Below are 16584 nucleotides of genomic sequence, written 5' to 3'. Positions count from 1 at the left end.
TGTGTTTGTTAGGAAGAAAATCCTTTGCAAGCTCAAGAAAGGAGGTATTATTTTGATATGGGCCAGAAAAGATTCATGAATAACTTGGTGATTTGGTGTGGGCCAGGAACACTGGGTCAAGATACAGGAGAAACCCCTTCTGTCCTGAGCAGACATGGGCAGTATGAGGCATGCATAGGAACATGGAGCCTCGTGATTGGTGTCAGCTACCCAGAATGCAGTGAGGGAGGCTGAGGCTGGAAGAAGTCAGGGCAGTTTGGGAAGTTCCTCAGGGCCGTGTCTCTGGAGCCCTCACACATAGATGCTATCAGATTAGGACTTTTGAAAGATCACAGGGCTAACAAATAAAGAATAAGATCATGTCAGGATGCACAGTCAGAGGGTACAAGTTCAGCCAGGGTGGGGGGATTTTTCTAATCTGTTTTTAACATATATAGTTCCCTCAGTGTCCATGGGGAATTGGTTCCAGGACCCCTGGGAATACCAAAATCTGTGGATACTCAAGTCTTTTATGTAAAATGGTACAGTGTGTGTTTATAACTTGTACAATCCTCTCATCTACTTTAAATCATTTCTAGATTATTTATAATACCTAATACAATGTAAACACTATGTGAATAGTTGTTATACCTTATTGTTTAGGGAACTATCACAAAAAAAATCTACCTATTCAGTACAAATGCAATTTTATTATTTCATTTCCTGTCTGTCTGCAGTTGATTCAGCATGAGAAAGTGGGACCCGTGGATGTGGAGGGCAGACTGTTATTTATTTAGCATGAATGAAACAACAGTGTTGTTCATCTGTTGCAGATCGGAACATAAAGTCTGGTCTCCCCTAGTGACTGAGGAAGGAAAGCGTCATCCATATAAGATGAATCTAGCCTCGGAACCCCAAGTAAGTTCTTGCTCATCATTGCTGCTGCTCTTACCACCAGCCACTTTCCAGCATATTCCAGGTTTTTCCTGCTCTTGGGGCTTGGGGATAAAATGGCCTGGAGAGCCCTCCACTGTCACTGCCAGGATCTGGCTCTTGTTCATTTCTTCCCGTAAAGGAACTGTGGGAGGAAAGGGCTGGAAACCCCCAGGGCCAGGATCTCAGCCTAAGCTGGAAGCGGGGGTAGGAGGGTGATTAGGAAGTGGTGGAGTCTTCCTGTGCGCAGGGCAGAAACACGGCAAAGTCGAGGTGCTAGCTCAGCTCTGTATGGATTTCAGATACCAACAGATCGTCCCAAGGATGACAGTAACTTTAGATCCTGAGACAGAACCTGGAAGAAGTAAGGGAGAATTTGATAGTAAACCCTGCTTCTCTGCGCTGTGTCCTCCTATGAGTCCTGGGGTGGAGATCTCTATTTTCTGTTACAGTGTAACTTCTAGTGAGACTTTAAAATCACTAAAACGAAGTAGTAGTTATTGTTGAAAAATGAAGTAGGAAGTTACTGCACAATTTGATGGCCAAATAGAATTTCCCAGGGCTATTGACTATCCTGCGATCCCATGTTAGTAGATCAGTCCCTCAGCAGTTAGCTTATAGGTGATTTTATTTCTTCCCTATTTGCATCTTCTAAATTATCTATAGTGAATGGGTACTCTTATTTTGGAATAAGGGAATCAAATAGAAGAATGTTTAGAGTATCTTTGTAAAATTCCTCACACCTAACATGGTATTGGATAACTGAATGAATTGTTAGTGATAAATAAGTTGATAATAACTTTTGTAAACTTTAGAAGGGTTTGTGATTGTTACACATTTAACTCCGGCTAAAGATTTGAAAGTTTATTTTTTTTCTAGGTTTGGGACACTAGTTAGGGTTTTTTTTTTTTTTTTTTTTTTTTTTTTGTTGTTGTTTTTTTTTAGTACTAGGGATTGAATCCAGGTGTGCTCTTACCACTAAGCTACACCTCTAGCCTTTATTTTTTATATTGAGACAGGGTCTCACTAAGTTTCTGAGGCAAGCCTCAAACTTGTGATCCATTGGCTTCTGCCTTCCTAGTAGCTGGTATTGTAGGTGTGCACCACCATACCCGGCTCACTGGTTTTTATGGTGAATGGAGATTCATCAAAGGATAACATGCACCTAACTGTCTTTGATATATACAGCAAAAATTGTATGAAATTGAACTTGCATGGTACATTAGTGTGTGTAAGTTGAATGGTTGGATGTAGTGTGTGTAAGTTGAATGTTGTATGTATGTTTTTCCAAATGTCTCTCATTAAAATTTTAGAAATGTTAAAATTTTTTTCCAATATAATAAAAATCATACTTAAAAATCCCATTACTTTAAGGATCATTTTGCACCTACCATTTCAAAACTTCCATGAACATGTTATTCTATACAAGCCCTATTAGGAAACCTCATAAAATGAGCCCATAGACTGGCTGTTGTGTAAAGTCATTTAATACATGCCACAGTTAATTTCTCAGCCACTTAATTAAATTTACTATAAATGTTAAATTTTAACATGTTAAGTTTTCAGACATTTTTATAACATATAAGGAATGATTTTGTTTTAATTTGGCATATCTGAAATCCTAGCTTTAACTTAAATAACCACTTATATTTTAGTTATATTTTTTATCTGTATTATACTCGAATTTTTTCATCTTAAACTTATCTGGTTATTTGTATTAATATTTGGAGGGTAGTTCTCTTCAGATTAAGAAAAATTCTCAACTGTTTAAGTATCTAACTTGAGTATATTTTCCTCCTGTTTCCAGTAATTCTTTATTCGCACACACACAAAATTTCTCACCTCTCATTTTCCCCAAATCTTCCGCTTCTGGCCATGCTGAACTAGAGAACAAATGAGTAGGAGCAGAGTTCATCTATAGTAAAAAGATCTGTTAGTTCATGTAAAGCCAACCAACACCCCAGCTTATCTGAGGTCAGCATAGTTACACACCTAGTTTGTATTTCCTCATTATTGAGTTTCCTTGGAGACTGATAAATACAAAGCCCAAACAATTACATCATCCCTTCCAAAAGGCAAGCCCTAAATCCGCCTGTCTTCTGGAAAGACCAGTATTCCCATGGGGCTAGAGATATTCCTTTTATGTACAAACCAGATACATTCTTCTTCAAAAATTCTTTATAAACAAAGTCAGAATTTCCAACCTGAATTTTCCACAGACTTCCATTCTAATTGGAAATACATTTCTATGGAGGGAGAAGGGAATGGACCCTGGTTGGATACTTGCCATGTGCCAGACGCTGTGCTTGATACACTAATATGTCGCACCAAGCCCTTGTGAGGACTTTGTTGTCATTTTAAAGATGAAAAATGGCCTCAGAGAGGTATAACTTGCCCATTGTCACACATGAAGTGGCTGCAAAAAATTGAGCCAAGACAGGGCTTTCTCTGGAGCTCAACATTCTGTGCTGCTCCCAGGGATTGTGTGAGACAGAGGAGGAAGGATGACCATCCTGGATGGTCATCTGTCCACAGTGCTGTAGTCCGAGTGGGTGAGTCCCAGGCAGCCCATCTGTAGATCTGCTCTGTCTCCACAACCGGTTTTAAGGACTTCATGTGATTCCTTCGAGTAGTTGTGCCATAAAATTACTTAACCATCCCTGGATTACTACTGAATTTTTTTCTTGTTGTATGTCTCTACTTGTGATTACCTTTGCAGGTTTGGCTTTTATCTGATATGGATAAGGTCAACTTAATTTATACAGTAAAATCTCATGGGTTCCAGCTTGTCAAAGAGGAAGACCATCTGAATAGTGAAAAAGGAATCTTTAATTATAAAAATATTTTTATCTTTTTTTTGGTCTGGGGTGATACTGGGGATTGAACCAGGAGTACTTTACCACTGACTTACATCTCCATTCCTTTTTATTTTTCATTTTGAGACAGTTTCACTGAATTGCTGAGGCTGGCCTTAAACTTGAGATCCTCCTGCCTCAGTCTTCCACGTCTCTGGGATTAGAGGCATGTGCCACCACTACTGGCAAGCTGTTAGTTTTTATGTGTAATGTTTTCTAAGAAAATATTGAACTTTTTTTTTTTTTTTTTTTGTGGGGCGGGGACAGTGCTGGGGGTGGAATCCAGAGCCTCCACATGGAGTCTGATTCCCAGCATTTACAAAAGAGGCGGTGGGTGGTGGTGGTTAGGGAGTGGGAAAGGCAAAGCAACTAACAGAGGGATGGGAAATCTTTTGGGAGCATCTTTTCTGGGCTTGGGTGTTTTCAGAAAGAGAACAGGGTTCAGGAAGATCTTCTTAGGAACTCAGTTCATTTTAGCAGGCTTCACAGAGTATGCATTGGATTGACCCAGAACATTCAAGCAGAAAGGGCCTTGCTAACTGAGTCATCAGAAAACCTGTGATTTTTATTTTTTTTTTTTAAAGAACATTGGTTTAAAAGTGGTTTTGGGTGTTTGTACAGAAGCTCCTACAGGTTGTAGTTGTAATTATCCTTCCCCCGCCCCAGTGGGACTTTCAGCAGTGCTAGGGTGGGGGTGGAGGGTGCATTCTCAAATTACAAAGAGAAGGGAATGAGGACATCAGGAACTCAAAGTCCTTTCTGCAACTCTGCCAGGTACCAGGTACCGCCCCTGTAACAGGTAGCCCTTAACCTTCTGTCTCCTTAACCCTGTCTTTCTCCCACCAGGAACAATAGTCCTACTCCCCTTTGGCCCTTTCTGTGGGGACTGAGACCGTTTCTGCCTAGTCAGCTACCCCTATAGCTCTCTAACCCTCTTATCTTGCTGATGGAACCTCTTTAGTCCTGGGGACTTGACCTCTACCTTCTGTCTCCTGCTCTGTACTGACCTAAGCCACTGCATGTTCCTCTCTTCTTGATTCCTTAATCCCTCTGGAATGTTCTCTCAAACGGTGCTTTAGGGGTCGGGGATTTAGCTCAGTGGCAGAGCGCTTGCACGCGCTCTGCCTTGCACGCGTAAGGCCCTGAGTTTGGTCCTAGGCCCTGGAAAAAAAACAAAAACAAAACAAAACAAAAAAAAAAAATGGTGCTTTAGCTCTGATTTGGATCCTGACAGTTCAAAGCATCCAGGGGTGTCTTCCTCAGGGGTACTCAGAAGTCAGGCTTTGTTGGGCCTCAGGGAAGAATCAGAAAGCAGAGCTGATTCAGAGGGTGTGAACTGGGACAGGTGCCCATCTGGGTCGCTTCCTCAGTCATTGCCCAGGCATCTCAGTGGGTCTGTCAGAGCTCTTCAGCTAAAGTTTGACCTAGGGCCACTGTGGCTCAGCCGAAACCTCTCCCTGGCTCTCACCCTGCACTGCCCATTACGGAGTGCATTTTGGATACCCACCTTGATTTTGCCTTTGCTCCCTGCCTGCAGGAGATCTTGCACATAGGAAGTGCCCACAACCGAAGTGCCGTGCCCTTTACTGCCTCACCTGCCTCCAGTACTGCCCCCAGGGTCATCAAAAATCAGTACAACAACCCAGCTGGCCTCTACTCTTCTGAAAACATCTCCAGCTTCAACAATGCTGTGGAGTCCAAGACTGCAGCCAGCGGGGAGGAGACGAATGGCAGACCGTAAGTAGGCCCAGGCGCTCATTGTCCTCCATCCAGGTCAGTCCTGGAAGAGGCTTTTGGTTTTTTTTTTTTTTTTTTGGGTGCTGGGGATCGAACCCAGGGCCTTGTGCTTACAAGGCAAGCACTCTACCGACTGAGCTATCTCTCTAGCCCCTGGAAGAGGGTTTTTACACCAGCACCAGGTTCATCTAGACAGGTGAGAGGAGGCTGAACTACTACTCCAGGGAGGAACCTCAGCATTCATAAATAGGGAAAAGTACCTCCTGCTGTGCAGAGTTGTTGTAAAAATAAATAACAAGTAAAGTGTGTGTCTGGACAAACGAATTGTGTCATCACTGAGACCAGTTGGTATTCTTGTCCTGAATGCTATACTTATCATCTGCTGATCACAGTCTTTAGCCCTGCACCTTGCTGAAAAATTCCTTAGTATTTTGAGCTGGGGAATACTTGAGAGAACCTAGTGCAGTTTGTGTTTGTGTTCCCACCTAATCTGAGCAAAGGAAAACATCATGCACAGTTGCGGGAAGCAGAGTCAGCTATTTCCCATACTGGACCAGAAAGCATGGACAGAAATCCATGAGGATATAAATGTTTGTCCCCAGAATTTTTTTTTTTTTTTAGTATTAGCGACTGAACCTCGGTCTTGTGCATGCCAGGCAAGCTCTCTGCCGTACCACTGAACTACATCTCTAGTCCTTTTAAAATTTTTTATTTTGAGACAGGGTCTCACGAAATCTCCCAGACTGGCCTTGAACTTCCAGTCCTCTTACCACAGCCTCCTGAGTGGTTGTGATTAAAGGTGTGCCCTTCTGCGCTTGTCCACAGGAATGGGTTTTGATTGGGGGGGGGGGGGGGGGGGGGGGCACATGTAACCAGGAAGGAGATGGGGCTGCAGGTAGAAGGGGCTGCAGACATATCTTGCTTGGGACTGTCTCCTTCTGTCACATGCCATTTGACAGCTGTCTGAGTCTTTATCAACAGTCTCCGGGATCTTCCCAGCAGGAGGGCCCATTACTGTTCCATTACAAACTCTGTGGGTGAACCTGGAAATATCAGCAGAATATTACAAAGGAACTAGGTGTGAGGATGGAGTGTTAGAGATGGGACCAGTTTTCTGTGGGTGGAAAGGGGCTAAAATAGGTTAGGAGGTGCCACTCAGGCCAAAGGAAGCAGGAGGGAGCTGAGGGCAGAGCTCCAAGTGCACACCCGCAGGGGAAGTGACCAGTGGCAGTTGGGCAGTGTGTGCCTTCCCCAGAGGGGCCACTGCTCTTTGGCTCCGGCCAGGTGCTCCCTGCAAGCCAAGATTTCCCATTTCTGTTGATTACTTTTATTAAAACACAAGTTGGAAAGCCCCTTTTTATCTGAAATCTCCTGGTTTTTAAATTTAAATGTTGATGACTTTCAAGTTTTGTTGGAAAACATGGCGTGGTTCACACTGCAGAGTTCTGAGAGTCTTTGCCACCTGGAATCCCTCAATTTTTGTATTAACTCTGAAGCCCACTTTGCCATTAAATTTTCTTAGTTCAAGTTCATCTTTATTAATAATCTGCCCAACTTTTAGGATATTTAAACTGCAAACCAATCACTTCGAGTGCAGGATGGGTGAGGTTAAGGGCCTAGAGGTTCCAGACTCTGGAGGATGCTTTGGCCTTACTGTGCATGTCATCTCCTTTTTACCCCCAGAGGAGGCGCAGATATTATTGGGCACCCACTGCATGCAGGTCCCTGTGCCTGACACTGAGGGGACACTATGATTATTAGTCTCTCAGTATCTTACATTGCTGTACATTGTTTTGCTGTGTGACCTCAGCTCCAGAGGACATTGATGGATCCTGGTATTTATCATAGTAACCAAGGCAACATGGCCACTACTGCTTGTTCTTCCTCCACATTCTGGTTCCAGAAAAGCCTTACCTGCTTGAGTTGATGATGTCCTTCAGGGTGACCACAGGGACACTTGGGATACTTGAGAAAGATTGCCATGCTGGTTTCCCCAGCTTTCCATGGACACACTCTGAGGGAAAGCTTCTCACCGGTGTTGTGAGGAGCGGTGGAAACACAGAGGGCTGTAGTCCCCACATGCTGCTGCTTTGGTGCCGGGGGAGGCTGAGAACGTGACCCTCTTTTACTATCCCAGAGTGGAATGTTCCATGATCTGGATTTAATAACCCAGGAAATGACACATCCTTAATTGAAAGAGCTGCTATGTGCTGGGAGAAATATGTGCCTAAAAAATATTTTTAGTATGGCCTTGGATATTTTTCCTGTATTAATGTCTTCTTTCTTCTCTCATGCTCCCTGCTTGCTCCCTCCACCCGCTGTCTGAAACAATTGAGTCTGAAACTGTCCCCTCCTGTCAGTCTCTTTGGCCACGGTGTGGCCTCTGAGTCTTTATCAAAAGTCTCCTTGCAGATTTTCCCAGCAAAGGGGGCTTAACTTCTGCCCAATTCTCAACTCTTTGAGGCTGAATCCAGAAACAATACCAGCAGCTCAAGGATCTGCCCAAGTCAGCCCAGCCATGCTGTCCATGTAGGGATCTCTGCCTGCTGGTCTAAATTCTCTGCAAAGAAAGTTTCTGCCAACCCAGCAGCCACAGGGTAACCTTGCCGGCTCAGTCAGCACAAGTCCCCAGCGCTTGCTGGCCCCCACTGTTTAGTCTGTGAAATTCGCTGAGGTTCCAGAATTGGCTCACTACATACTTTGCATCTGAGGTCATCACCCATTCCCTGGGGCTCACCCAGGGTTTCTTTGTCCCATGCACTTCCAAGCATCCTGGTCTGTGTGTGTGTGTGGCTATCTGTCTTGTAGGTCTTTGCACAGCTGTGTCCCAGTCTAGCCAGAATACCAACAGCATTGCCAACTGGGAGGGCATGCAAGGGGTTCCTCTGCCACCCCTCCTTCCTCCACACACAACTGGGGGGGTGTCCTCAGCAACAGCCATTTCCTCTAGGCAGTTCAGCTTAACACTCATTTATTGAGCACCTAGCCTACGGTGTATCAGGTGGGTGAAGGAATTTTTGCTCAGTTCAGTAGACAGCTAGCCCTTCCCTCTTTCAGTTGCCTTTAGGGGCTTTGATCAAAATCTGGTAATTCAGAGGCTGGATTTCGTTATTTATAAGATACTTCCCAAAGACTTTATAGATCGTGGGGCCTAAACCTCGAATGCCAGCTCTGCCTCTTATCAGCTGTCTGACTTTGGGCGAACCATATAACTTCTCTGAGACCCTGTCTGCTGATCTCTAAGGTGGGTTCATACTAGCTTCCTCACATTAGATTGTTGAGAGAACGCAATGCGATGTGTAAAAAGTACTTAGCATGGTGGCTGGCTTCCACTAATGGTCAGCGAATGCCACTTATTACTGATTTTACTGCCCATCAGGAGCATTATCCCTAGCAATTCTGAGTACTGGGGAATCCCCAAGGGTGGACACATGTAGGCAAATGTTATGGAGAAGGTTTGGTGATGACTTATAACTCCTTTCTATCCCAGTGGTGTAGTGTAAGTTTGGGCATCTAGTAGAGTTAATCAATTTCCTGATGGAATTGGGGAGGGAGGTCTCTCCATGGAATAATTGGCTGGTCTCCCATAACCAACTGAGTAATCCCACAATACTAGCTCTTCCAAATTGTTTTCTCAGCTCTTCCTTCCACATTCACAAGGTAGATTTCTAAGCAGGTGGAGTGGAAATAAAGGAATGTCTTGTTCTTGACTCAGATGATATCATAGGGATTATGTTAACCCTGACTCATGTGGAGCTGGATCAGGAGATCTCTAGCACAAAGGTGGCTGTTTGTCCACCTAGCTAACCTTGCCCGTAGCCCACAGAGAATTGTCTTGGGTATCTGGGTGTTCCTTGTCCTTCTCTTGGTGCCTGTGATTACTCCTCCGGTTTCTTACCACAGCACCAACATCTGTGCCATCAAAGACTAACACACGGGCAGCATTCAGGCCAGGTATCCCTTCTAAAACTCAATACACAGGGTTTCCCAGAACTTCATTTTCTTTTTTCCTTTTGTGAACATCGGGGTCATCAGGTTGGGGCAATGCATACCTAGGTTCTCATTTCTCAGAATGTGAGACATGAAGGAGTTTTTGAGTCTACCTCCTTTTTACCCCTACCTTAAAAAAACAAAACAAAACTAAGATCTCAACATCATTTCCAGTTAGCATGTAACATCTACTACTTCAGGAAAAGACTTCTTTAATTAAATTTTTCATCTGAGATAATCATAGATTCTTAACGTGGTTAGGAAACAATACAAAGAGATCCCTTATGCCCTTTACTCGGTTTCCCTTGATAATAACGTCTTGAAAACTATAGCACAACAGTTTCAAAACCAGAATGTTGACAGTGAAAAGATAGAACATTTCCATCTCCACAAGGGTTTCTCATGTTGCCTCTTGTAGCCCCACCCACTTCCCTCTGCTCCCCAGTCCAGTCCACCCCTGGCAATCTGCTCTTCATGTCTACAGTACTGTTATTCAGGAATGTTATATTCATGGAATCATAAAGTATGTAACCTTCTGGGATTGGCTTATTTTTTTAATTCTGTGTAATTCTCTGAAGATTTGATCAGGTTTTTATATGTATTAAAGTTTGTTCCTCTCTGTTTTTTTGTTTCCCCCCTGTTCTAAGTATTTTTTTTTAAGTTGTGGTAAAAACCACATAACATACAATTTGCTATCTTAGCCATTTTTTAAGTGTATACTACGGTAGTGTTGACAACATGCACATTGTGCGGCCGATCTCTAAAACTTATTCATCTTGTAAAACTGAAACTGTGTACCCAATGAACGACTCCTCCCTCCCTCCCTCCCCCATGCCCCAGGAAACCACCATTCTGCTTTCTGTTTCTGAGAAGCTGATGTCTTTAGATACCTCATGTAAGTGGAAACTGGCAGTATTTGTCTTTCTTTGCAACTGGCTTATTTCACTTAGCATAATGTCCTAAAGGTTCATCCATGTTGCAACATACGGCTGATTTTCTTCTTTTTAAAGGTTGAATAGTATCTCATTTTTTAAAATCACATTGTTTATCCATTCATCTGTTGATGGATATTTAGATTGTTCTTACCCCTTGGCTATTGTGAACATGATTGTGCAGATATCTCCTTGAGATCCTATTTAAGGGTAAGAAGTTGACTGGTCTCCTCCAAAGCTGGAGAACAGGGCAAGGATGGGCACTCACCACTATTTCAGCTCAGAGCTGTAAGTTACAGTCAATGTACTAAGACAAGAAAAGAAAGCAAAAGACATACAGATCAGAAAGGAAGACATAAAATTGTCTCTGTTTATATACGACATGATTGCCATGCATGGAATCTCCCCTAAAACCCTTAGAACTAATAAAATGGATTCAGCAAGAATATACCCAAGTAAATATACAGGACACAAGATAAGCATACAACAGTCAAATGCCTTTTTCTTTGTTCTGGTATTGAAGATGTATTCACTGAAATTAAAAATACAATGCCATTTACAATTCCTCCCTTGTTCAGTGGATGTGGAATATTCTTCTAAGATGGACCACAGATCAGGCCACTTAAAAGAAGTCTTAACAAACTTAAAAGGACTGAGGTAATACCAAACATCTTTTTCAGCCACAAAGGAAGAAATGAGCAACTAGAAATCAATAGCCAAAATAAATCTGGAAAAAAATCACAAATATGTCAATCCCTGGTACCAAACCCCCACCCCCAAAAACAAAACCAAAAACAAAAAAAACCTTTATAGGCTGCATCAAAAAACGATATCAAGAGGAAAGTTTATGTGCTAAATGCCTACACTAAACAAACCCAGAAAAACAAAAACCTACCTTTATACTTTAAGGAGCTAGAAGAGAGAACAAACTAAACCCAAAGTAGAACAATGAAAATAATAAAAATTAGAGCTGAAATAGAGAAGAGAATTTGGTAGAGAAGTCACACAACTAAGATTTTTTATGACCAACAGAATGGGCAAAACTTTGCTAGACCAAGAAAAAAGAGAACACTCAAACAACAAAAATCAGAAATGAAAGAGTAGACATTACAACTGATGCCACAAACCAGACATCTATTGTAATGATGAAAGGGCAAGAACCGCATTTTATGATTATCTGTGAAGGCTGATTGGTCTGTAGTTTTGTACAAGTCCTCTGTTTTCATACTGACTTTTTTTAACCTATGTGTTTTATCCTAGCTTCTTCCTTTACATTGCTGAATATTTTAGGCATGTCCCACAGTTTGCTTAACGATTCACCTACTGGAAGACATATGGGTTGTGCCTAGTTTTTAGTTATTGTAAATAAAACTACTAAAATTCATGCAAAAGTTTTTGTGCAAGTATTCATTTTCATTTTTCTGGGATAATTGCCTAGGAGTGCAGTCGCTGGTTCAGAAGGTAGTTACATGTTTAGTTTTCAAGGAGCTGGCAAGCTGATCCGCAGCGTCTGTACTAGTTTACATTTTACATCAGCAATGTATGAATGATTCGGTTTCTGCATGTCCTCTCCAGCATTTGCTGTTATTACTATTTTTTGTGTTAGGTTTTCTGAGCTGTAGTAATATATCATTGTGGTTTTGACTTGCGTCTTCTGGTTGGGCAGTGGCATTGAACGTCTTCTCATGCACTAGTCCTTGGTCGATAGGTGGTTTTCAGACATCTATTCCCAGTCTGGAGCTTGTCCTTGGAACCTCTCAACAGGATCTTTCACAAAGCAAGTTGTTTCTTTTCAGGAAGTTCACTTTATCAGTTTTGTCCTTTTATGGATCATGCTTTTGGTATCTAAGAACTTTTTTGTCTGGCCCTAGAGCCTGAAAATTTTCGACCTTTTTTTTTTCCTTCTAAATAGTACATACTTTCACTTTTTACATTTAAGTCTTGAGGCATTTTGAATTGATTTTTTTTTTTTTTATGGCATATGAGATTCAGCAAGTGGTTATTCCTGCATCATTTGTTCAAATGGCTGTCTTTTTCTCCATTAAACTTCTTTTGCACTTTCATTAAAATAAAGCAGTGGGTCATATTTATGAGGGTCTGTTTCTGTTTTCTCCATTCTGCTTCCCTGATCTGTATATTTGTCCCTTTGTCAACACCACAGTCTTGAGCTAGAGCTGTAAAGTAAGTCTTGAAATTAAGTAGACTGGTTCCTTCCTTTATCTTTTTCAGAATTGTTTTAACTACTCTTGTTCTTTTGCCTTTTCATCTAATTTTACTTTTTTTAAGTTTAACTTTTGTTTTCGTTTGTGTTACTGGGGATTGAACCCAGGGGCTCTCTACCACTGAACCACACCTCCCATTTTTGTCACTAAACATTGAACCTAGGGGCACTTAACCACTGAGCCACATCCCCAACCGTTTTTATTTCTTCTTTTGAGACAGGGCCTGGATAAATTGCTGAGGCTTGCTTTGAACTCCTGATCCTTCTGCCTCAGCCTCCTGAGTTGCTGGGATTATAGGTGTATGCCACTGCGCCTGGCAACCCCTAGCCCTTTTTATTTTACTTTTAATTAATTAATTTATTTTGGGGGGGTACCAGGGATTGAATTCAGGGGTACTTGGCCACTGAACCACATCCCTGACCCTATCTTTATTTTATTTAGAGACAGGGTCTCATTGAGTTGCTTAGTGCCTTGCTTTTGCTGAAGCTGGCTTTGAACTTACAATCCTCCTGCCTCAGACTCCTGAGCTGCTGGGAGTCTGCAACCATGCCCAACTTTTATTTTTAATTTTGAGACAGGGTCTTGTTAAGTTGTCCACGCTGGCCTTGAACTTGTGATCTTCCTGCCTCAGCCTCCCAAGTAACTGGGTTTACCTGTATGTACCACCACACCCTGCTCATAAATTTTAGAATAATCTTCTTTAATCTTTCAAAATCTTGTGGGATTTTAAGACAAATTGTAGTAATCTTATATATCAATTTGGGGAGATTTGACATCTCTGTTTTGTCTTCCAATTTATGAACATGGTACTATTTTATTTATTTAGATCCTAAATTCTTTCATCAGCATTTTGATATTTTTCAAATGCAAGTCTCATACATGTTTTACTATGTTTACAACTATGTATAAGAGGGTAAATCTACTTTTTGAGCAGTTATAAATGGTATTGTATTTTTAATTTCAGTGTCCATGTGTTCATTGCCAGTATAAAGACATGCATTGTCTTTTATGTTTATCTTGTGTCCTATGTTTATTTTGATGTATTCTTGCTGAATTTATTGGTTCTGAGAGTTTTTCTATCTTGACAATCATGTCATATGTGAATAGATACAGTTTTATGTCTTCTCTCTGATATCTGAGCCTTTTGTTTCCTTATCCATTGACTACGACTTACAGCATTATGCTGAATAAGAGTGTCTGTTCTCACTCTCAGGGGAAAACATTCAACTTTTCATCATTAAGTATGATACTGTATATAGCATTTGTACATGTTTTTACCAAATTATGGAAGTTTCTTCTGTTTTGCTGAGAGGGTTTTTTTTTTATCATAAATAGATGTTAAATCTTATCAAGTAGTTTTTCTATAATGTATTTTTTTTTGTCGTAATATGGTGAATTGCACAGACTGATTTTAAGCTAGACTTATATTCCTGAAATAAACTCCAATTGGTCATGGAATGTAATTCTTCTTATATATTGTTGAAGTTTACAAGTATTTATGGGGGATACTTGTCTGTAGTTTATGTTTTTTAAATACAGTTGTCATCTGGATTTTTATCAGTATAATACTTCATAAAATAAGTTGGGAAATAGAAGAAGAGTTGGTGTAGAATTGGTATTAATTCTTTTGGTAGAATTAATTTGTTCGGTAGAATTCTCTTGTCAGACCATTTCTTTTTGGTGAATTTAAAAATTACTCTTTCAGAGTAATTTTCCTTAATTCCTTGATGGTTATAGGGTTATTCAAATCATTGTTTTTATATTGAGTGAGTTGTGGTAATTTATAGTTTTCAAGAAACTGGTTCACTTCTAAATTGCCAGAATTGTGTGTGGCCTGTTCGTGGTACTTCTTACTGTCCTTTTGGGTCTGCAGGGTTTGTTGTGATGCTCCTGTTTCATTCCCAATATTGGTAACTTATGCCATTTGACCCTCTATTTGTTGTTGTTGCTGTTGTTGGTTTTGCTAGCACTTTGCCAGTTTTATTGACCTTTCCGAAGGATACATTTCCCTCTGTCATTTTTCTCTTTTTGGTCTCATTGCTTTATGTGCTTGCCTTTACTTCCTTTTTTCTGTGTGCTCTGATGGCGTTGGAGTTCTGCTCTTCTTTTTCTTGGTCCTGGAGTTTAGATTATTTATTATTGGAGCTTAGATGACTTCCCCCTTTAGTGTATGTTTTCAGTGCCCTCAGTTTCCTTCTCCACTCTCCCTCAGCTGGGCTCTGCAGGTGTACTGTGTTATTTTGCATTTCCATTCAGTCTGATGTATTTATGATTTCCTTCAGACCTCTTTTTTGACCCACGTATTATTTAGAAGTCCATTTAATTTTCAAGTGTTTAGAGATTTTCCTGTTTTCTCTGTTACTGGTTTCTGGTTTGAGTCCATTGTGGTCAGAGAACACACTTGGTGTAATTTCAGTTGTCTAACATTTGTTGAGGTTTGTTTTATGACCCAGGGTGTGGTCCTGGTGTGTGTTCATGGACACTTGAAAAGACTTCATTCTGCTCTTGTTGGGTATTTCAGATGCCCATTAGATCCTCTTGGCTGATGGTGTTGAGTTTTTCTGAATCCTTGCTGAATTTCTGACTAGTTCTGTCAGTCATTGAGAGCAGTATTAAATTCTGGAGCTATAATTCTGAGTTGGTCTAGTTCTCTTTTAGTTCTATCCACCTTTACATATTTTGAAGTTCTGTTGTTTTAAGGTATGTTTGCTTCTTCGTAGGTTGGCCTGTTTGTGACTGGGTAATGTCCTTTTCTGAATCTGTTGAATTTATTTGTTCATATGTACCCTTCATCTGATAGTAACATAGCGACTGCTGCTTTCTCTTGATTAATGTTGACATGATATATTTAGTCTACCTTTTTTACCTGTTCATATTTCAATATTTGAAGTGAGTTTCATATATTGTTGGTAGCTTTCTTGTTTCAGTTAGGATTTATATACAGATTATTAAGTTGGTGCCACCAGTGACGGCTCAACTTATAACAGAAAGCCCTTTTGGTCCCCACTCAGGTAACTTCATTATTCTGAGGGAGTTGACTTTCATTTCAGGGTTGCTGTGCTGATCCATGTCCCGAGCAGTGGGCCTTCTTTTTTGGTCCTTGACCTTTTGACTTTCATCTGACTCCAGCTGCTCTTTTGCTTAAGCAGGCCTGCAAGTCATCTAAGGTCACTAACTCAGCCTCCAAAATCCTCCTCTGGGACGTGAGCTCAAAGGGAGTTTCTTCTTGAAGATCACCTCATCAGGCTGGGCAGCCTGGCCCGGCCACACTATCACTGGGGAGACAGGCCCTGAGTTCAGAGTCTGAAATAGTAGTTTAGAAAATACTGAACATTTTGGAAACTCCAAATGTGACTCAGAGAAGCGAGGACTAGGAAACTTTATATAATGTATACTTACTCCTATATTTTATTATCAAAGCTATAAAGAGTAGTATTAGAAAACTGTCCCACCAGCGTTGACCTGAAAACATTTTTCTTTGAGACTCAGTCACATGGATTATATTTTCCAAAACTATATGTATTATTCTGTTTTCCGTTGCTATAACAAAATGTCTGAGGCTAGAGATTTTATAAGAAAAAAAGTTCATGCCTCAACTTTGGAGGTTCAAGGGCATGGTGCTGGGATTGACTTGGCTCTGGTGAGGACCTTATGGTGGATAACATCATAATGATGAGAATGTGTGCAGGAGGGAGAGATCCTCTGGCAAGACAGGTAGCCAGAGATGGAGAAGGTACAGGTTCATTCTTTTTTCACAGCTCACCTAACTGGAATTCCACAAGACTTTGTTGATCTGAGGGCAGTGCTCCCAGTAGCCTTCTACTAAGTTTGACCTCTTAAAAGTCTGCTACCTTCTAACATAGTCACATTGAGGGCCAAGCTTGTGACACATGAACTCTTGGGGTACACACTTCAGGTATATCCAAACTGTAGCAT

The 16584-nt window shown here is 41.1% G+C and overlaps 1 protein-coding gene across 2 annotated transcripts in view; it reads left to right on the top strand.

The window, feature by feature from the left end:
• Window positions 1–16584, top strand: part of Pdlim1 (PDZ and LIM domain 1) — a 45022-nt gene that overhangs the window by 16361 nt on the left and 12077 nt on the right. For both annotated transcript variants that reach the window (XM_047553441.1, XM_047553442.1), the window contains exons 3-4: window positions 813–897; window positions 5305–5504. In XM_047553441.1, the coding sequence (XP_047409397.1) occupies window positions 813–897; window positions 5305–5504 (285 nt within the window). The remainder of the gene's footprint in view (window positions 1–812; window positions 898–5304; window positions 5505–16584) is intronic.

Source organism: Sciurus carolinensis, chromosome 5, assembly GCF_902686445.1.
Source record: "Sciurus carolinensis chromosome 5, mSciCar1.2, whole genome shotgun sequence".
Taxonomy (NCBI): Eukaryota; Metazoa; Chordata; class Mammalia; order Rodentia; family Sciuridae; genus Sciurus; species Sciurus carolinensis.
Note: the sequence above shows the minus strand (reverse complement) of the source record. Positions and strands in the feature narration are given on the sequence as shown.